The sequence below is a fragment of the Phoenix dactylifera genome, chromosome 11, assembly GCF_051530095.1.
Source record: "Phoenix dactylifera cultivar Ajwa chromosome 11, Ajwa_hap1_PhDact_Kaust_v1.1, whole genome shotgun sequence".
Lineage (NCBI taxonomy): Eukaryota > Viridiplantae > Streptophyta > Magnoliopsida > Arecales > Arecaceae > Phoenix > Phoenix dactylifera.
This window is the reverse complement of record NC_143200.1, coordinates 29921750-29944056: the sequence shown is the minus strand read 5'-3', so window position 1 is coordinate 29944056 and position 22307 is coordinate 29921750. Positions and strand designations below refer to the sequence as shown.

General features: G+C 39.1%; 3 protein-coding genes across 4 annotated transcripts; 1 reads left to right on the top strand and 2 right to left on the bottom strand.

Moving 5' to 3' along the window:
* The first annotated feature begins 1660 nt into the window (after window positions 1-1660).
* LOC103715515 (uncharacterized) lies at window positions 1661-8347 on the top strand. 2 transcript variants are annotated; one of them, XM_089926346.1, is made up of 6 exons: window positions 1836-2478; window positions 3613-3716; window positions 4411-4587; window positions 5035-6923; window positions 7489-7651; window positions 8226-8347. In XM_089926346.1, the coding sequence occupies exons 1-5, from the start codon at window positions 2309-2311 to the stop codon at window positions 7636-7638; spliced, it is 2490 nt and encodes an 829-aa protein (XP_089782472.1). In that variant the 5' UTR covers window positions 1836-2308; the 3' UTR covers window positions 7639-7651; window positions 8226-8347. The 2 variants fall into 2 exon arrangements, with proteins under 2 accessions (XP_008801389.5, XP_089782472.1); XM_008803167.6 differs by lacking the exon at window positions 8226-8347 and having other exon boundaries at window positions 1661-2478; window positions 7489-7915.
* Window positions 8348-10026: 1679 nt separating this feature from the next.
* LOC149751674 (uncharacterized) lies at window positions 10027-10989 on the bottom strand. Its single transcript, XM_089926408.1, has one exon. It carries the CDS (start codon window positions 10987-10989, stop codon window positions 10027-10029), a length of 963 nt encoding a protein of 320 aa, XP_089782534.1.
* A 970-nt stretch (window positions 10990-11959) lies between these two features.
* Window positions 11960-20503, bottom strand: DWF5 (Ergosterol biosynthesis ERG4/ERG24 family). The gene is made up of 13 exons (XM_008803166.5): window positions 20272-20503; window positions 19164-19386; window positions 18462-18517; window positions 17519-17621; window positions 17362-17427; window positions 15590-15703; window positions 15129-15255; window positions 13961-14061; window positions 13731-13856; window positions 13561-13625; window positions 13282-13363; window positions 13116-13198; window positions 11960-12195 (listed from the first exon to the last, which is right to left on the bottom strand). Exons 1-13 carry the CDS (start codon window positions 20361-20363, stop codon window positions 12129-12131), a joined length of 1305 nt encoding a protein of 434 aa, XP_008801388.3. The 5' UTR covers window positions 20364-20503; the 3' UTR covers window positions 11960-12128.
* Window positions 20504-22307: the final 1804 nt, after the last annotated feature.

Genomic DNA, 22307 nt, shown 5'->3' with positions numbered 1-22307 from the left:
ATGGAAATTCGTCCTTCAAAGCCATAAGGAGTTTATTTTTCAAACTTCAATTGGCCAACTAATCTATTGCTTGCTCCCCTTCTCGAAAACAAAAAGGGGAGGCTTTAAAAGTTAGTAGAGCTCATTTCATCTGCCAAATATCACAAATAAGAGGATCATGTGCTTTTGAGGTGGTTGTGCTGCCATAAATCCACATTATGGTAGTCAATCAATCCCCTTCCAACCAAAATTGAGAAGTATTGAATTAAAAAGTAGAGACGCATTACCATTTGATCTCTTATCAGAGTTCCAGCACCAGCTGTAGAATCCCTAACCCATTCGACACGCGAAGGGAAGGTGTAGTAAAGAGACCATAAAGAGGGCGGCAAGATAATGTGCCAAAATAACTACTCTAGTGCCTTGTTATAGTGTTGAAAAAATCATTACTCGAGACCTGAGAGAAACTCATTGACATTATGCTCAGTCATCATCAAAAGTAGTTGTACAAATAAATGTTTGTTTTGTAAGAGTCTCTCATTGCAGCACTACATGGAATTGCATTATTAATCGAGGATAATTAGACAACATATTCTCGAAGAATTCTAGCCAAACACAAAAGAAAACACAGTCCTAGACCACTGATGAAGAATGGTGCGAAAAGTTGCTATTGTGTGTCCAAATAGAATCATCTATGTAGCTGTGTCTAACACTGCCCTTGAACAGTGGGGCTTTTTGTTTTTTTTTTTTTCTTGTTGATGATACAGTGGTTTGCCTTTTCCTCCTCTATATTTATTCTTGACCATTTCAGGTTCTAGCCTGTGTTTGGCTTTGATGTTCGAGGAGAGAATATGCTTCGGATCCGTGCAGTATTCCTATGTAGTTAGAACAAGCACGCCAATGATGCTCCGAGTAGATGCTCCGAATATTAGGTGGAGAGCCGAACCAAGCTTATTATACCCAACCACTATCCTTGTCTTTTTTTTTGATGTGACAACTGTCACTGTGAGGCCACTGAACTTTCCAAAACACTCACCCTCGCTCCCTCAACTAAAATTCAAAAACTCTTGGTCTTTTTCGCAATTCGGTCCCCGCCAAGACTTGGTCATGCTTCAGAATCCAACCCACCATAGTATTAGTTAGGCGTGGCGTGGTCAGCGGTTCAGGTTACATCTTTTGCGCGAAAGTATGATTGATCTCCCCAACGTCTACCACCGAATCACATCTTATACAGATCGCAAAGCACTTTAACCTTTTCTTCTTTTCTCTATCTGCACAGATCTCAAAATAATGTCCTGTGATCTAATGGTTGATACGGTGGAAGGAGATAAATCATTCTTTGGGACAAAACATATAACCCAAACCCTAGATCAGCATTTTGGGTAGGACTTATTTAGTTGGAGCACAGTCCGTAATTGAGAGACCATTAACCATTCTGAATTGTGCTGGCCAACAATTAATAGAGCCAGGACTCTGCGGGAAGTGGGTCACGCCTCCTAGGAACCTACAAAGTAGATTGACTTGAAGTGGGTCAGTTTTTTTATTATCTCCATGTTCTCTCCTATTCCCGTTTGGTTCCCCAAGGGGGATGGTAGCGGAAAGTAGAAACAGGAAGAAAAGAAACCAAGGAAACCACTCAACTTTCACTCCCTTCTTATCCCTCCGTAATAACGAGCAGGAGACCATACTCAAGAGAGTGCACGTTCCCAAGCAGAAAAGATTGTGCGTTTAAAGATGCTCTCGTTTTGTTTTGGCTTGTTCTATGATATCAGACATTAGCAAGACAGCTCATCCTCCCCTGGGCCCCGAAGTGCCTTTAGACTGACGTTATAGTAGCTCTTAATTTTCCCCCTCACATTGAATTCCTTCTCCCCCTCGATGCCCACTCTTCTCTCTCTCAGTTCCACGCCTCCACCCACCAAAGAACCAAAAAAACAAAAAAAAAAGAGAGATCTAAAAAGCGAGAGGTTTCTTTTCTCACCCCCTCCTCCTAGGCTCCTACTCTCCAAACCCTTGCTCTTTTGCTCCAAAATTCCCAATTTTCTTCCCAAAGTACGCCGCAAGATTTTGATCTCTTTCCCGAGGCTTCACCTTTTCTCCTTCCCCAGTTTCTTCCCACCACAGATGGCGTCCTCTGTTTCCACTCTCAACTTCTCGATCTCTTCATCTTCTCCCTTCCCTCATAAAATTACCAGGTTTTCGTCTCGAAGGTGCCTCTTTTATTAGCTTATACATGCCCTCTTCCTTCTTGTCTCTCCTTTTCCAGTGAGGAATCGTCATATAGGGCATCTAGATCTCGGCTAGGAATCAATCGAAGGAAGGAGCGAACTCCATGTCCCCAGCTCCAATCGATGCTCCATTGCCGGAGCCCCCGCTCCCACCGCGGAAGAGATTCTCGGATCTCAGGAGTGTCAGATGGCGTATCGATCTCGGGATACTGCCGAGCTCGCCCTCGGATTCGATCGAAGATCTCCGACGCATCACGGCAGATTCTCGGAGGAGGTGAGATTGGACCCTTAAACCTCGTCTGTAAGATTTTCGACGTTTCGGTTTTTTGTGGTGAAATCCCTTTTTCCCGTTCCGTGGAGGATTGCTATGCTTTTTATGTGTGGCTACTGATTTTTCCTGTATCTTTAATCAGGTTTGATGCTCTGAAGCAAATAAAAATAAGCTTTGTGATGAGATTTTTTTTTTCTTTTGGCATTTTTTATATTGTGCTTCTTTTTTTTTTTTTCTTGAGATTTTGATTTTTGGAACTGTGTCAGGAGACTTCTGTTTGGATTGTTAATCTATTTTACGGAAAAATTTCTGACTGTTATCTGAGGAGGGGAATGGCATACCAGATGTTTAATTTTTATTATCATCTATGATACGCCTTTCTGTTTTCCTTGTCGTATTGGGGCTGTGAAAGACTCTTTTTTTTTTAAATTAGGAGATCTGCTACGGGCTATGCCTTCTAGGTTATACAACAAAGTATTATTTTTGTGTATCCATAGGGATTTGAGATTGTGATTACCGGTTTTGCATTCACATCTTAACCTTTTCAATGTGCCTGGTCTCTTGTGAGATGCAGATGCTTTTTCCCCCTCCACTTTACCTGCTATCCTTGATGCTGTTGATATCTCCAATTTCCTAGGTTAATTTAATGATTTTCACTGTTGCTTGCACTTGGTGCTTCAGTTTAGCAAGGATGGTGGTAAGAGAATTGGAACTTGAGCACTACTCTTTCTGGTGTACCAAAACTTTTTTTTTATCTAGGATAGATTTTACTGCTTTCAGCAAAATTCGCTTTACATGCCTATAATCTAATCCGCAATGTTTAGCTTAATGACTTTTATTTTGTTTCGAGCAACTCTTGCCTGAGAGTTTAGGATTTATTACTATGGTCTTTTTCCAAATGGAATATTACAAACCCACCCTCGCAGTAATTTCCTTTGATCTTTATAATTGAATGCACAAACTACATTGAAGGTGTATTTGTTGTTCCTCATTGTTTGCTTTGCGGCACCGAATTAATCCTCTATTGATATGTTCTTTCTTTTTATGATCTATTGTGTACCAAAAAAAAAAAACCAGTTCTTTTGACTTTGCTGGATCTGCCTGATATGTATCTTATCTAATTTTCTTCCTTCACAGATATGCCAGCCTGAGGCGTCGCCTTCTAATAGATCCTCATCTCCCTAGAGAAGGAAGCAGATCTCCTGATCTTGCCATGGACAATCCTTTATCACAAAATCCAGGTACATTTATACTCTGGTTCGTGTTGCTGAAAATTTACTCCTAGACACAGATTATGCTGAATTTACTTAAGAGACTCGGCATAAACTATCTTTCCTTGGTTTTTACCCATTTTCTCTATTATCATTTGAATTAAAAAAGCTTATGGTTTATTCTGGCTCAAGCCTTTCCGGAAAAAATATTATTTTTTTTACCTTTTCACACATTTCCACATTTGTTACATATGTCTTCGAAAAGTTTGGAATGGCTATTTGGGTTATCATTATTTTTCATGATGCCTATATTTTTATGTTAAAAAAATCCCATGCTGTATTCACCATTTAAGCTCTGAAATACAGTCAAGTGCTGTTCTATAGATTTTTTTTTTTTATTTCTATGCCATTATATCCATAACTTCAATGCTCATTAATTTTAATCACTTACATTAATTTAGCATGGATTACCATACTGTTGATGTGCTTGAAAATCTTTACTTTGTAATCATGAGAAGCTTTTCTAGATATGATGCATGCTGTTTACTCTAAAAAAGGGTTGTGGTAATACTTATGAAATTCCATAATAATGATTTTGTGTTATATATTCCAAAAATAGTGCATTCATTGAACGCTTAAGATCTCATGATTGCACAATTGATCACCTGTTAATTCTGTTTTCTCAAAATTGTTGTGTTGATCTTATTGCACAAAATCATTGCAGACAGCACATGGGGCCGCTTCTTCCGAAATGCTGAATTGGAGAGAATGGCCGACCAAGATCTGTCACGGTTGTATCCAGAAGATGGTAGCTACTTTCAAACCTCTACATGCCAGTCTATGTTAAGAAGAATACTGCTATTGTGGTGTCTTCGTCATCCAGAGTACGGATATCGCCAAGGCAAGTTGACCTATCTGTGCTTTTCTTGCATAGGCATATCTAAAACAAGATCAGGAAGTGGAGGGTTAATCTTTGAATCATTCTTGATTCTTCAACTATTAGTTATGAACCTACATATTGTTATTTTAAACATGATGTAGTATTTTGGGCTGAATTAATATTTATGAAAATGGTAGGTAACTTATTCTGTGTTTTTCTTTTTCTAAAGCTTTATTTTAGGATAAAATACCTCCGATAAAGGTTTATATAGCTGTCGATTTTGCATTGTATCTGAATCATTGCTATTCGAGATCTGGGTGTCATTTCATGACCTGCAGTTCAGAGTAGACACCAAATTTAAAACATAGTGAAGAAGCAAAAGTTATTAATAGGATGTATGACCTTTTCAAATTTGACCTTTCAATCTGTATGCTGAATGACAGAGACCTCTATTGTTTTTCCTTGCAGGAATGCATGAACTACTGGCTCCTCTGGTATATGTACTTCATGTTGATCTGGACCATTTGTCTCGAGTGCAAAAACTCCATGAAAACTGTTTTAAGGATGAATTCGATGGCATATCTTTCCCAGAAAGTGACCTTGTCTCCAATTATAGATTTACAAATACCACAAACTGGGACACGGTAAATGATAAAGACACTGTTTTTCAAGAAAGCACACCAGAAATTAGCTGCCTGGATGACCTTGATCCCGACACAAGGGACAAATTTTTATTAAGTGATGCTTATGGTCCAGAAGGCGAGCTGGGTGTTGTGTTATCTGAGAGATTTATGGAACATGATGCCTATTGTTTGTTTGATGGCTTGATGAGTGGGGCCTGTGGTATGGTTGCCATGGCAGACTTTTTCTCTCCCTCTCCTGCAATTGGAGCTAGCACAGGCTTACCTCCTGTTATTGAAGCCTCATCTGCATTGTATCATTTGCTTTCCATTGTGGATTCATCTCTTCACAGTCATCTTGTTGAGATTGGTGTGGAACCTCAATACTTTGCACTCCGATGGCTGCGTGTTCTGTTTGGACGTGAATTTTCCCTTGGTGATCTCTTAGTAATTTGGGATGAACTATTTTCTTCTCCTAATAGAGCAAGCATAGATAGTGATGCTGAATATAGTTTTGAGGTCTTATGCTCTCCTCGAGGGGCATTTATTGTAGCACTGGCTGTATCATTGCTTCTTCAGCTACGATCTTCACTCTTAGCCACTGAAACTGCTACTTCTTGTCTTCAGAGGTTATTAAACTTTCCTAAGAATGTCGACATGAAGAAGCTGATAGAAAAGGCAAAGTCATTGCAAGTTCTTGCGCTTCATTCAAACATCTCATCTTCATCACAGAGAAGTTCTAACAGGAATAAGCTGATGATTAGTAGAGGTTATAGTCTTCCGACTGGTTCGGCTTCTCCCAAGACTCCACTCCACCCATTACCAGATGGCTATTGGGAAGAGAAATGGAGAGTGTTGCATAAGGCCGAACCTGTTCTCAAGGGAAGTGATGGTGACTCAGTTTTGGGTGGAACAATGAAGAAATCTTTGGTTGAGAGGCTTGGTTTAGCTAGGACAGAATCAGATCCTTCTCCAACAAAGCCTAGGAGTGGGAAGAAGGATTATCAGTCTTCTGTTAGGCGTAGGCTCTTGGATGATTTGTCTCGAGAAATGAATTCGGAGGCAGATCGTGATAAGTTGGAGTGTGAAGAGATTCCTGGTAGTTCAAATAACAAGGAGTCTCTTACTGTGGGGGTAGATGCGGGTAAGGATTTTCCTGTTGAACGGGCTGATCAAAATATTTTAGGAAGGACCTCAGATTGTATGACTGAAGAGGCATGTTTGAGTGGAGAGAATTCAGTCTTTTCCACAGCTACCAGTTCTCATAGCATGGACAATGATCATGAAAATGACTCAGAAAAAAGTAGTGTTACCTCAAATTCATTTGTCAGTGATAATGATGATGAAACAATTCATGGAGAGGATTGCCAGAGTTGCAGTGATTATAATCAACCAGTTCGGGACTCTGAAACCACTTCTCCTACCACCATTAAGCCTGAAACAGATGTATCCTTGAAACAGGTACCAGTTTCAAAGGAACGAAAACCGCTCTCTGGTAAATTTCAGTGGTTTTGGAAGTTCAGTAGAGGTTCTAGTGAAGGGAATGTTGAAAGGGCAGGAACTGAGGATTCACAAAGATCCCCTGGTGCTGGAAATATAAATAAGGATATTTCTGGCGCTTCAGTTTTTGATGGGTGCTATAATTCTTGTGAAGTTAGTAGGAAGATGGATCTGGGAGACAATAAAATGATGGACACTTTGAAAAATCTTGGGCAATCCATGCTCGAGAATATTCAGGTAGTGCATGTGTAATTAGTCTTGTATTAATTTGCTTTTTCACTGCACTTCTATCTACACTTTTATGTATCTGAGTTTTGCTTCTAGTACTTAATGTATTTTTCCAAAAGTTGACTGTATAAGCTTGCAATTTATTGGTGCTGATATATGGTCAGAGTCTTGTTTTTGTGAAAATAACATAGTACAAATTCTGACTGCCAATATCATCTCTCTCCATCAGATTATGTAGAACTTTGACTCAGCATTCACAGTTTCTAAATTTGAAAGACATCTGTTTTTTTTTTTTTTCCGCTAAACATATTGTTAAACTTTTTGTGTGTGCCGGGGGGTGGGGGCGTGAGATAATGATAATTGACCAATAACATGACTGCAATGTGCATGCATCTCAACAATGGCAATTTTAGGAATCGCCCTTGATTTTGTTGTCCTCAGCAAGCATGATGAATTGCTTTGCTCTCCTCTTAGTCTGTACGTAGCATTCTTCCAAAGTATCGGATGTATGTTGAATGTTGATTGAGATCCTGCTTATTGAATTTATTATAATCATGATCATTGGGTTGTTCAGGTGATCGAATCAGTCTTCCAGCAAGATCGGGGTCAGTCTGGTTCGCTGGAAAACTTATCAAACAACATTCTTTGTGGCAAAGGGCAAGTTACGGCGTTGGCAGCTCTCGAGGAGCTTCGGAAGATAAGCAACATATTATGCGAGATGTGAGGCAAGCTGTTAGGTATGTATACAAGATGTAAGTACAATTCTTGCATGGTAATAAAAGTTTGGTCTCTAGGCCTTTTTTTCGCCATCCTCTTTACATTGTTTGCGATGTATATACCAGCACCATTCATATGGAAGAGCTGATAGTCAAACTATCATCCGGTGAGATCTTCCCTTTAGTTGGTGAACAAGTAGGGAGCAGTTATATCAGTATTAGGCTGCTGTTTCGTGATTGAATGTTTACTATCATTTCAAGAATAAATTAACCAATAGACTCGCATACTCGCAAATCTTCAAAGTGGTTTGGTTTTATGAACGTGTGACCCTTTTTCTTTATTTTTAGCTTTAAATAGTCTATCTAGTTAGTAGTTCAAATATTGGTAAATTGGAAGAGGGAGCTCAGAGAGCAGAGTGCCTAAGAGCATCAGTAGGTGAATCTCTCTTCATCTTCCTCTTCTGATTGAAGTTAAATGGCATTATTTTCATCCGACATTATATTTGTATCTCTTTAATCTGTATGATGCCAGGTTATTGTCGATAATACCTTAGCTCTTGAATCTGATGTTAATGGTAAGTCTTAATGCATCCAGGTATGTTCATTTTTTCCATGAGAAATGCATCCGCATATGGCCAGGAATAATCAGAGGGGATATAGGTCTAAGCAAACACTTCTAGAACGACACTCAATGCCACTTTTAGATTAAGACAAGGGTGCTGAAAAAAATTCTAGAAAGCAGAGAGACACTGGCAGTTAATTTGCAATAAATGAGCTAACCCTTGTTTTTTTTTTCATATTCTTGTGGTATATGTTCTTTAATGATGCAGTTCAATGTGGATTAATAGTTCAAAAAATCCAGCTGAATATAAAAATATTTCAAATGTGAACAAATTCCAGAACAGAAAGAATTGAACGAACGAATTAAGGTGTACATAATTCAATTACAATTGGCATTTATATTACAAGTGCTTTTGTCATACCTTTTAACTGCGAATTTGGCTGGGCCCTTGTCGATCATGCTGTAATGATTTGCTCCTGCCATACTGGAGCCAATTCGGCCATCCTATCCTGCCTCATGAGTCATGTGGGGCTTTCAGTGTGATAAGCCGAAGAAGTGCAGCTACTTATCAACGTCTGCCGCAGTCTGATTATGGTGGCGGCCACCAGTATCCAACCAATCCTTTTTCTTGGCCTGGGCACTTCGATGAAGGAAGGTGACGGTCGACGTCGTAGCGACATCCACGCTCGTTTCTGATGTGGTGTTGATGTGTGACTGGATTGATGGCCCAAGCTCCCTGTCGATCGCACTATATTTCAATGAATAGAACCAATCTCTTTCTGCCACGTCGGACTGGAATTTTTTAATATTTTTGAATTAAAAAAAAGAAAGAAAACTTTTGAGGTACATAAATGATGGTTACCTTGTCCAGGTTTTTCTAATTACATCCTGATGGCGTTTTCTTTTTTTTCAGTTTGGAGAATACTTAAAATAAATATGAAAAATAGATATAAAAATTAAGGATAACATGTTTTCTTTTTCTTTTTTCTTTTTTTTTTGGCTGAATACGGGTGCTTCATACAGTACGGGTACGAATACACCCAATAAGATCAAAATACAATACTTCACGGAGTGCCAATGGCAGCTCCGCCTCCCTCGACCAGAGGGCATACCCCGAGTGGTGGGCCGCATAGGCAGCCATCCAATCGGCTGCCCCATTTGCCTTCCTGAATACATGCTTGGCCAGAATGGCCCCTTCCTCACTCATCATCATTACAATATCGCGAATCAAGGGGTGGTCTATGCCCTCAACCCCCAATCCCCTCTAAATCCACCGGACGACAGTGGCCGAGTCACCCTCCAAAATAATTGAGTTGGCCCGCAGTACTACCCGCGCATGTCGAAGGCCGGCCCAGGCTGCACGCAGCTCTGCTCCAGGAATCGATATATCGAATAGCAGACAGCCTCCTGCGGCCACTGCCCTGGAATGCGGGCTCCGTATGACAAAGTCTGCACCGCCTCGCGTGCCGCCATCCAAAACCGATCCATCGAAGTTGACCTTGAGGAAGCTCGGGGGTGGGGGCTCTCAGGTGAAAAACACCAACTGAGAAGCTGCCGAAGTAAGGGGGGAACCCCAGGTGTCCCGAGCTGTCAAAGGTCTGTCTGTATGAGGGGCGGGTCTGATCTCCGTGGCCTGTGCTCGAGCAAACTCTGCCGCAAACCTCGGTGACACCCTGCGCTCACCGAGAGTACGGGCATTCCTTGCCAGCCAGATCTGAAGTGCTGTGCAAGTAGCTCTAATGCCCTCCTCGTGGGTCTGTAAACTGGCTAACCACTGCCGTATCACCCTAAGAAACTGTAGCCGCGCACTCCGGGCCCCCTGCGGGATCCCAGCTCACTGCCATGTCGACCTCGCCCATATACACTGGAAGAGCACGTGGTCCACTGACTCCTCAGCTCCACACGTCCCGCACTCAGCCGAGACTCCCCAACCATGCCTGCTCAGCTCTGCTCTCGTAGGAAGTCGGTCCCAGAACACCTTCCATAGAAAAAGAGCTACCCTCGAGTGAAGTCCGGACCTCCAAATCCAAGTGCAATCCGGCCCCGGCTCGTACCCCGGCTGAATGGCGCGCGTGAGATCTCCCAGCCTGACATTGGCCCGGCTCGAGGTGCCCCACACCCTGACATCTGCCCCCCCCCCCAATCCTGGTAACGGGAGGGACCGAATCCTCGCAGCTAGGTGTACCCTGAACAATAGCCTGAGTCTGGCCTCATCCCACACTGCCCTTCCTAGTGCTAGGAGGTCGCACACCCGTAGCCCCTCAACTGCCTCTGTGTCAAACATAGTCGGCCAACAGCTCAGGGACAAGGAGTCCACCCATGAGTTGCTGGTCACATCAATACTCCGGCCGTCGCCAATCAAACACCTGATGTGTGCCGATACTGACGGCAGGTACCTCCCGATCTCACGCCACATGAAGGAGACTCGGCGACCCCTCTGTGCCACCCCTGAAGCCCCTCGACCATATCTGGCTACCATCACCTGACTCCAGAGACCGTGTGGCTCTAATATGAACCTAGCCGCATGCCGAGCGATGAACGCCTCGCGCCTCTCAATGAGGGACTGCACTCCTAGATCACCCTCACTAGTGGGACGACAAACCTGCTCCCAAGCCACTAGGTGCACTCCGTAACCTCCACTGTATGACCCCCATAGGAAGTTCCGAAGAAAGCGCTCGATCCTAACAGGATCGTCTTCGGAACCACTGTGTTGGCCATAAAATACATCGGTATAAATCCCAGCACCGCTCTGACCAGTGTCACTCTCCCCATCATGGATAAGGAGGACGCCCTCCATCCCTCCAGCCTGCTCTGGATCCGCTGCACCAAATCCGAGCACTCTGCCATCCTTAACATGTTTTCTTTTTTAGAGAATAACATCAGACATAGTCGAGGTAGGTATATTAGATTCTTGAAGCTCCTCATAATCACTGGAATTTTGTTTATTTTGTTTTTTTTAACTCCAGTTGGGATAAGGTATGATGGTTGTACAGTCTTTAACAGATTTGCTGAACTACAACCTAGTGTTAGTGATGGGGCCCAATTGCCATTTGTCCCATGACTGCTCAAAATCCGACCACTCTCGCAAACTACTTTGCTGTTTGGACGATGCCCCGTGGGCCGTGGCTTCCATCATGAAATCTTCCTAAAATTTTTAAAAGAACTGTACCAATAGATAAAAAAAAACTATTTTGTCAGCATCTAAGTTTAGCTAAAGCGGCATTGAAGATAGAATCGAGAATTTAAGTTCCATTACATCCGTTAACTGGTGGTTGTCCGAGACCAAGGCGAATCAGGATCTCGATTTATCATAGCCGGTGAAGAAATTTGGATAGCCAAGCTTTTCCCGGATATCCAGGATCTCGGCCAATATTTTTGGACCCACGTATATCGAAGACAGAATCTGGACCGTATAATGTAAATCCAAGATTAAAAACTATATTTAAAGATTAATTTCAAGATTTTATTAATTAAACCTATTTCTGAAATAAAAAATTGAAAAAATATCGGCCAACATAAATGTACAATGTTGGCCAATGATTCAGACTCTATCCATTTATACCTGCAGAGCTTTTATACCTCCAGATTCTTGTATTCCTCCCCGCTCCCCCACCCCCCCCCCCCCCCCCCCCCCCCCCATGCTGATATGAAAAAACTGAGATCCCATCATAGATAGAGGATATACAATCCTTGCATCCATAGAATCAACTGGAGGGCACCATAATACATCAACCGATAGAGGGAATATGATCAAGCAAACAAAAAAATGAAAAGCAGCGAAAAATTTCCAAGATGTCTTTTAACTTGATAACTAGAGGGTCATTTGCACATCATACATAATTTATGAAATTTCACAACGTACAATATGATGTTACATGAGTGAAGCAGCTAGCAAAGCATTCCTCCTTGGGGCACAAGCAGATCAACAGACAAACTCTAATAGATCCCAGGTATAATCCTGCAAGGCACCTTATCACAGTACATCTTCCAGTATTTCCCATACCTGTCAGAATACATCGATGCAGTTCAGTTATATTCAGGGTAAGAATGATATGCCAAAAGCGCGAAGCATGAGCCCTCTCTATATATATATGCATAAACATATCTTGACAGGGAAGTTAGGCATTTTAATTGTGTTCCCTCAAAGAGCCAAGAGAAACTACAAAATCTGCAACATGGAAGGCTGTAGCAGGAACCAATGAGGGCTATCAGCTTGCCGTGCAGGTGAGTTAATATCTTATCATGGATATTTGTTCTGACCTCCAAGTTATAACGGCAGAAATAGGTGCAATGCAATAATCATACATCTATGTCAACAGTGACATAGTTTTCTCAAATGATACTAAAGGAAGCAAATTAACACCGAACTACATATATATGCACAGAATTCTATTAATTTCTACAGTGTCAAAACATCAGCCTTCAGCAGCTGCAATCAGGCAGAATAGATGTTTTCCAACATATCCAGAAGTTCACAGAAGTTAGGCAGAGGAAATTCAGAAGAAAAATTAAAACACATAAATTTGTCATTGGCAATTAAGGGATAAAAGAGCACAGCAAGAATTCATGGATCAAGAAGAGTACAGCAATGATGGCAACAAAAGATCAATGCAACACGTCAGTGAAAGATGAAAGTAGCACTAATAAAAATACTCCTATAAGAAGGGCCAGCAAAATTTTTAAATGATCCCAAAATCTAGGAATGAAATCAATCATATAGCATGCAGTCAATGAGATAGAGACTAGTATCTACTACCTAAACATTGAATCTGCACGCATGCACGCTCAACACACACAATGCGCACATAGAAAACATGTTGTCTTATTCTCAATAAAAGATACCAAGAATACTGAATAAAATAAATGATAAACTGTGATTACCAAAAAAAAGAGTCATTTATTAATTAGGTTCTGCTTGCTTACTTGGAGGAACACCGGTCATCATCTCTTTTTGCTCGGTCAAAAAGGAGAATAGTCAGAAACAACACATAGAAGTAAGGCAGGAACTGGAAGAATAACAAAGATATCAGAAATATCCTAAAGAAGTTCATCTTGAAAAAAATTGATAACCATATCTAAAGATGCTCACATGATTGAAAAGAGCAGGCACAGTCCAGCAAAATGCAGCTAATATCTCGGGCACATAGTGGAAGTGACGAGACAAACCCCACCTACCCAAATCTTGAAATCAGCAAAGCTCATGCTAGACATCTCCAAATTTATCAAACCAAACATGATATAACAATGTAATTGATAAATACACTTTAAAAGGTAGATGATGGACCATATTGAATGTTAAATTTTGAAGCTTAATAAAATATCAAATTTAAAATGCTAGTATATCAGAAGTAGAGCCCAAATAAATTACCAGCCAGAAGTCAAAAGAAGGCTGGTTTTTGTTTCCCCACTTGTGGTCCGATAGGATGCTACAATCTGATAAAATTCAGCACATGAAAAGTTAGAACGTCACCACTGTATATTGGCAAAAAGATGCAAGATAACTTTGGTTGAAAACTGAATCAGGCACAGGATGGAAACCTTCGATGGAGCTTTTCCCCAAACCAAACATCTCCCATTTGTTCTGCGGAATTCTTGTCTTTGTCTATCACAGTCATAATTGATGTATATGCACAGAAGTCCAGCCACAAGTATAAAGAGTGCAAGCTGCAATATAAAGGAGTCCATTAGCTAAAAAAATTCCAAGAGAAAGGAAGATATCTTTCCATCAACACTAGTAATGCAACTGTGAAAAAGGAAGTAGAATTTACCTGCGTACCCAGATTTACAGGGTGGTTAACCAGGTACATCCCAGGGGAAGTATAGACTGATGGAACCCATACCAAGCATCCCCAGCAAATATAGAATCCAGCTGGCAAAAGTGAAAGAAAAACATCAATTTAGCAAGCCACCATTTGAATTAAGAAATCAAAAGGCAAAAATAAAATACATAGGAAAAAAAGATGATTCTTGAAACCCAGTTCATAGTATGATGCTACTACTGCTACCCGAGCACTTGATAGTTTCAAACTTAGGAAGTGCTGAAACTTTTATATACTCGGCCGTGGCATGGTTTCAGAATCCATAAATGGATTGCCAAATAAACAATATATGCTATAATTGAGTCCAAAGATAGAGGCCAGCAATTGTTAGTCGGTCATGTTACATAAATTTCATCATGTAAGTTCTCTTTGGATTCGACATACTTCTCAATGAGCTGGTTCAACTTTTAGTATTTTCCCAGTGGGAGAAACAGTTCATCAAGTTTACTGGGCTATCTAATGCTTCAGATGATATTACCTTAATAATGTACCAAAAATTGTTTTTCTCAATCAGACTAATCAGTTACTAATTTCCTACAATGAATTCTATTTGAACAACAAAATTCATTGAAATGAAAGCCAATTTCAAGCATACTGACATGAACACAAATGCAATTTCAGTTTCAATATACAATGAGATGGATCGTCACTTAGCAATCCACAATTTTCAAGCTACGCCAGAAGAAATTCCACTCATGATTTCATGGAATCAGGCAGATGACATCTTTACAGGAGTTTGGAAGCTTGTTCTGAGTTCAGCTTATGTAAGTACAATCTAACGTTCAATTATGCAATCATATAGTGCATCATTCGCTGATCTTTCTTCGTGTATCAAATTTGCTTAGATCTAGTGAAAAATTATCAAATAAGATTTCCTAGCCATAGTTATTACGTTTCTATAATTACATCCTTTGTTTGGAGAGGCTATAGAAATTAAATTCTGGATTATCTTCACATGGCTAATGCTGTTATGGTTCATTGTTATGACACAAAGATTATCCATTCGTTAATAAGTTCTACTGCTCGTGGCATGAAATATATGTACACAGTACAGGGAAGATGGAAAAAAGAAGCCAGGGTCAAGCATTACATGTTTAACCCAAAAAAAAATTGCTACCTCTATCATGAGCAATATCCATAGTGGACCAATATCCAGCTTCCCACCAAAAAAACTTGGTAATATACACCAGCATCAATACAGTATTTACGAGCATTGAATCAGCCACTCGGCCATTTTCTTCATACTGCAGTATCAAAGTAATTAGTGGAAAGATGGCATAATAAAATGGTTATAGAGTAAGTATATCATCCTCTAAATAAACCCCTAAAAAAAATTTACTAAGAATAAAAGCATACAACTTTAAGAGCACTTGGCTGTGGGACAACAGATAAGATAAAGATTAAAGACTTTGGATTTCCAGAAAGACATACAGTTGAGTAGTATGACTCTTATGAAACTTGTAGATAGATTTTATACGGTGAAATTTAGAAGCTATATTAAAAGAATGAAAGACTATAAGAAGTAAAAAGTCAAGCTGCAATTTACCAAGTAGAAAATAGCAAAAAAGCAAAACTAACCTGTTTGATGCAATAAGTCACAGCAAGAACAGCCCAGGACATCATACCAAATCGGCAGTTTGTGAACACTTTGATATCAAAATTTTTACCAATACGAGGATACAATTCCATTCCCTGCATGAGGCAAGTTATAGTAAAGCAACTGACTAAACAAGAAGCTATGTAGATTGAACTTGTTGCATATAATATAAATATTGTGAAAAATGCCTAACCTCAAATACATAATTAAAACTGGATTTCCTTTCGTTTAATAGGCTCTTTGAGGGCATTACCAGCAGGATTCTCTAGTAGGCACCTGATATCCCTAGCAGATAAAAGCAAGCTAGAACTGCACTAGATGACCATTGCAGAAAAGTTGGAAACTAGGATGCCTCACATACATGCATGGTTGTGTGTTATCAATAAGTACACTAGAAGCCTCTAAAAAAAGGAAAAGATATATTCTATGATTTACTGAAAATATTGATCCTCATCAATAAAACAAAAAACTTGGATACAACATGTCCCCAACAAGTCTCATTCATCGGGACTCACGCTTATTATAAATATCTAATAAGAAAATTTGAATGGATAATTCATAAAATATTGGCCTTCAGTTTCTATATCTTCTCAGTATATTTTTCTCCATTGGTTGACTTAATCTGAGAATTCCTTTCCTCTTTTACTGTATTTTAATAAATAAAATAGTGAGCTGATAATTCTAACTAAGTTCATTTGTCCAATATGAAAGCTCGGGGATATATATATATATATATATATATATATATTCAAATATATATGCCCTTATCAGACCTTTTGGGGAAAATAAATTAAAAAAATGAAGAAGAAGGATGACCATCCGAAATGCTGTTGGGGAAGTCATCCAGAGGAAGAGAGAGATGGGAACTAAAACCTTTACATGCCATTTGATTTTTGGTAAATGATGATGAAAGCTCAGGGGGATGGAGAAAAGATACCTTTGGAGGATTAGTTAGAAGTACTGAGAAACATAATGTGGGGCTTGAAGGAGGACCTCCATTAAAGCAAGAAGATAATCTCAAAACACTTCTTCTTATAACATAAGAGGGTCAACAGAAAAGAAACCAAGTATAAAAGAAATTATTGGCTGAAAGTAAAGATATTGTGCATTACTCCCCTTGTCTTGTGTGTGGAAAGGGTGCAAGATCCACCTGCATTATAATCAACTAGATCGCTATACTTGGGAATGCATTACCTGAGACTCAAATCCAAAATCTCTAGTTGCTAAGCAGAGGGGTATAACCACTGGATAAACATTAGTTCATAAGATATTGTGCATGCTTCAGACAACTTTTGGCCCTCATCTTTTTGACTTTCATTGTCCTTGTGCCTCACATGAGAAGAAGTTTGTCCTTGAAGCCACATTTTATCGAGAATGAATACTCGGCAATTTACCCCATTGTCTAACAGACCAGATATACCCATGGTTTTCCCGAGGTTTTTGCATGTCAACTGATGTGCCTTATATTGCTCTAAATTCCAGAGAACCGTGGGAAGATTTAAGATGGAATAAAGCTTGCACTTATCTTTAATATCTTTTTTAGAAATATTTCGCAAGACTGCATCATTAAATTGAACGAGAGGTTGTTTTTATCATCATGTATCCTGATAATAAAATCATGTCAAATTATATTGAAAGTCAATCAGAGAACTAAGTTAAAGCTATAAGCTAATTTTTCGAATCTAAATCCTGAAGAAGCGTAAAGGTCGGGCTTAATAAAATATGCAATTGACAAACTGCTTGCAAAGCTCACCCAGTAGAAGTCAATTATCACATTCCCGGATGATCCAGAATCAGATGAAGATGGTGCCAAGTGACCCTTAAAAATAAAATATACAGCAACTTATGAGCAAGAATAAAATATTTATGATGATGAATAGACACTAATATGTTAAAACTGAGAAGCTCACTTTTATGTATAAGAAAATGCAAAAGACAAAGCTTCCCACAACAAGTGCTGCATAAATTTCTCCCAGATGGTCATAAACGATTGCAGGGTCAAAAATTCCAAACCTACATAGTGGAGAGGTTGAAGAATGTGTTAGAATGAGGTGAGTGCAAAAAGTATAACGAAACCTTCACCAATCAGGAGATCACACAGTAATAGTATGCGCACATAAACAAAACAAAGGTATAAACAACCATCCAATTTCTCTGTTAACATATCATTCAATTTCCTAATTATCATTTGCATATCCTGGTCAAACCTAGAAGAACAGAGAAAAACTGGAACCAACATGCTTTTTTTTTACATTTCATATAATTAATTTATCATTTTGAAAATGGAAACTAAGCAGTAGTATCGTTAGTTTATATCAGAAAGAAAACAAGATTGTTATATGACACATCACAGCCTTATAATATAGACAACTGGTGATGGAGAAGCATGAGACAAATTTGATGCTCAAGCAGACATCTTCAGATAATTGGAAGTCATCGTTGTCTAAGTGTCTTAAATTTAGATTATAACTAATTAATAGAATCAAAGTAGAATTCTTCACCAAATGATCAGCTAGAACTTCTGAGAAAGAGGTCACTAGCTATTTCCTAGCATTGACCATTCATGGCAAATATATATGATCATCCAGCATTTTGTTTGCAAACAAAAACAGCATTAATACAATAATTTAATTAAAACCTCATCTCACATCATTGCGAAAAAAACCCTGAAAAACTGGCACAATTGCATGTATGAGTATATCCTACTTCATAAACAATTTAGAATCCTGATTATCTACATGAGACACAACATATAGTAACCAAAAGATGAAACCAAGAAAAGACCTAGTTATTTATATAAGGTCTACCCATTTAAATGTTCTAGTATATAAAAAAAATAAGAATGACTCTTACCACCAAAGGCTGAGATAAGTAATTAAAGTCACCGCATAAGCTTGCAAACCATTTGCCTGTAGAAAACATGAGCATAAATGGTTACTGCATTTCTATACCTTGAAATGCCCAGCGCAAGGTCATAAAGCTAAAAACAGAAATAGGCCATTGGACCGGACATTCTCCCTCCTCCTAAATAATGCTCATTTGTTGGCAGCATAAAGTAGGAGTCAAGACTGGTGGGCCTTCGTGATAATTTTGCTATTTCTCTTTCTGTGTTTTCTTGATGTTTATTGCATATTACTTCCTCTGCTTCTTTTTATCAGTGAGCTCATTTAATTTGCAAAAGAAAAAGCTTTTATAGAAAATGCAGATCATCAAAGTTGCTACAACCAGTGCAATCATCTATTGACTTGATCCCAACACAAAAAAAGGGGGGATAACTAAGACAATCTGGTTCTTGTAATATAAAGAGCCATGTAAAGTTCGTGCCGTACAGTTTAGACTAGACAACCTTGTACCTGAATAATTTTATGCCTAAAGCTGATTGTTATAAGTTATAACACATGTATAATAGCAATTCTTGATCCTAATAAAGATATGTTTGAGGATCGATATATCTTAATTCACTTTAGAATCATCTCTCCTATCAGGGTTGTACAATAGCGATGCATGTAAGTTGTTTCAGTGGTCATTCTTGAGGTAATTTACACAGATTCAAACCTTGTAGATAGGTATGTGGCCTGATGGGGAAACTGGACCCTCAACCCTTTTCCCAGGCAGTGCAAGCTGAAGAAAAGCCTCAAATGCACCAAAGCAGGCAATGATTTTCCATGCGAGAGGGGATGGTGTTGGCCAGATATTCTTAAAGCCCTGAAGTCCATGTTGTCTGAGATACTCATAAGTTTGCAACACGGAGCCATCAGCATGAACCATTGTATACCATCTGCATAACAAAATAAAAGTGCTTGATGCCATAAAATGTTGCATATAGAATGATTATTATGGAGAGCTTTCAAGAAAAAAACAGGTGGAAAGACATATACACACACATATACCTATATATGTATATATAACCAAAAAATACATGCAACAAAAAAAAAGGAAGAATAAGAACTGGCACATTAGGGTAGCCTGCGAACCAAAATAATCAAGATCGAGCCTTTAGTAGTTTACTGCTGCTATTCTTGGCATACATGAACGGCAATGTAAAATAAATAAACTCTTCCCACCAATGGTACATAAAGATCAACAAGAAACTGGCTAGAATAAACTAACTATATTCATGATTTTTTTTAAAAAAAAAAAGTGAAGAATTGTATGATCTAAAGACAGTTTCCAGTCAGTCCAAATATTTTTTGTTTAAAAAAAAAGGAAATCTCGGATCACCAACCAATTCAGCTTTTCTGAAAAAAAAATAAACATAGTAAAAAAATAAAGAAACGAAAAGTGATAGTTTTTTCCTAAAAAGCAAAAAAAAAAGAAGAGAAAAACAAAAACAAAAACAAAAGGCGCGCTCCTAAGAGAAACTAGTACATGATCTCTTGGCATTCCCCAGAAAAACCTACAGCAAACTGAAGAAAAGAAAGATTCTTGGCACCAAAAAATCAGCAAAAACGGCCTGATTTAAAGAAAAACAAAGTCAGTTTCTAGGCATCCAACTGAACCTTTCATTCCCCAAGGATCCGAGGAAAAGATGAAGAAGCGCAAGATCCAGGTCAAAAGATCAGCAAAAAGAAGCGCGATTCGGAGAAAAACTAGGAGCCGATCTCTTAACACTGGGATCGCTCTTTAGGGATTTAGAAAAAGAGGAGAGGAGTTGAGAGCTCACAGTAGGATGACGAAGGGAGGGCAGAGGGTGAGAAGCGAGATCATGGAAGTGTAGGTGACCATCGCCGAGTGGACAATCTTCGATTCCCCCATCGTCGCTCCGCCCCGTTCTCGACCGCCTCCTCGACCCGTGGAAGTGAAGTGGGGTTTCGGCCTCCGCGGAAACCGAAGGGTAGATATTTCGAATGCCCTCGGGGAGCCCGTACCTTCCCAAAATACCCCTCTGCTCCGACCTAATGACAAATCAAAGGTCGAGTGGCTTATTTCAAAAATCGTACGCGAGCCAACTATCACGAGCGGCCACGTTCTTTGGCTCGTGCACGATAACACGTGCTAATAATATTTCAAATGTGATTCTCTCTTTCTAAAATAATATTATTAAAAAATAAATTATAAAAATTTTTCCAAAATTAGGGATAGATTATATTTCCACGTATAAAAAACTACGCTTACGCGTGAAGTTTATTTTTATTTAATACTATATTCCATAACTTAACAGAACGTTAATTGGAATAACCACAATAAAAATCGAATCATCTAAGTTAAAGTTTCAATTACGAACTTGCAAAATTATATGCTACAAGCTGAGCATAGCTTCGAAGTGGATCAACCTGAATCTCATGGGAAGAAAAAAAACTGCTGAGATCTTTTTTGCTCTCGATAGAATTTGGGTTGGCTCACTTTAAAGCTATTTTTAGATATTTTATGAATATAGGCCTAACCCAATATATAATTCTATAATCTTATTTGTTGTATTTATTCAATCCACGAATTCTAAAAAAAAATTAGTCTAATTTTATAAAAAAATCTAAATAAGCTCTGTTCCGAAATATTTACAAATGACTACCTAGTTATTTTATATTTACACCTGATTCATGAAATAACCTCACCATCGGTGCCCAAGTGGGTGCATCTAGTAGTATCGCGTGATAAAGTAAATAGTAAATTGATTTCAATTTTTTCTATATATCCTTTGTAATGACATACTATTTGTAGCACGATCGACATCCGTGAAAAGCGTGCCATTTAATTAAAGCAAAAGCAAACATGAATGAACCTTGTCATAGCCGGGTGCGCAATACTTTTTTTTGGAATAGCTCATATGTGCAATTTTATTACCACATTTTAAAAAAAAAAAACTGTTCCCATACTCAAATCATAACAAAGTAATCTCATATTATACCAAGGCTTATCTTTTTAAAAAAATCCTGAAAGGCCATGTCAATTATTTGGAAAAAAAAATTAACCTATCCTATGATTGAAGATGACAATACTTAATTGTTTAACTCATTTAATCTGATTCAAATTATTATAAATTAATTTAAATTACTTATTTAATAAAATAGTTAAATTTAGATTTATATTTTTAATCTATTTAATAGATTAGGATGGATAGAATTTTCCGATATGATATTATTGTTACCTTTATCTATAACTCCATTTATTCTGCTTCTCTCACACGTGTCGCCACAGTCGGGTCGAACCATGGTCCAAGTAAACGGAGACTTTCTTGTCCCTCTTTCTGCGAATCGCTCCCTTTCCTGAAAGCTATTTTGACGATGGGGGCGAATACATCCAAGATTCCAGCTGTTTTCCCGGTCTGCGTCGTCCTCGAAATGCGGACTGGACCCAACGGTCCGGTGCTTTGCAGGAACAGTTCGAAAGCGGCCAGGACTCAATAAAAGCCCGATCTTGTGCGCAAAAACGAAATGCCCCGACTGAGGCGCCCTCTCACAAATTGCCCACGTGGACTTGCGTTTGTACGCCGAAGTTGGTGCCGTTTAGCTTGTATCCGAAACGCGATGCGATGCACCGTGCCTACCCGACAAGCCCAACTCGTAATGGAGATTCGGCCTCGATCCTGCCGCGGAACGCGTCATATTATATGGGCAGTTATTAATTTATTATCTATTAAAAATAAATGGCACGTTTACAGCCGCACGTGACGTGATTGAAGTAAATTTAATGGAGTCGCAGACTCGTACGGTGCCCGCGATCCGACCAGCGTCATGTGATCCATCTAATCCACACTGATCC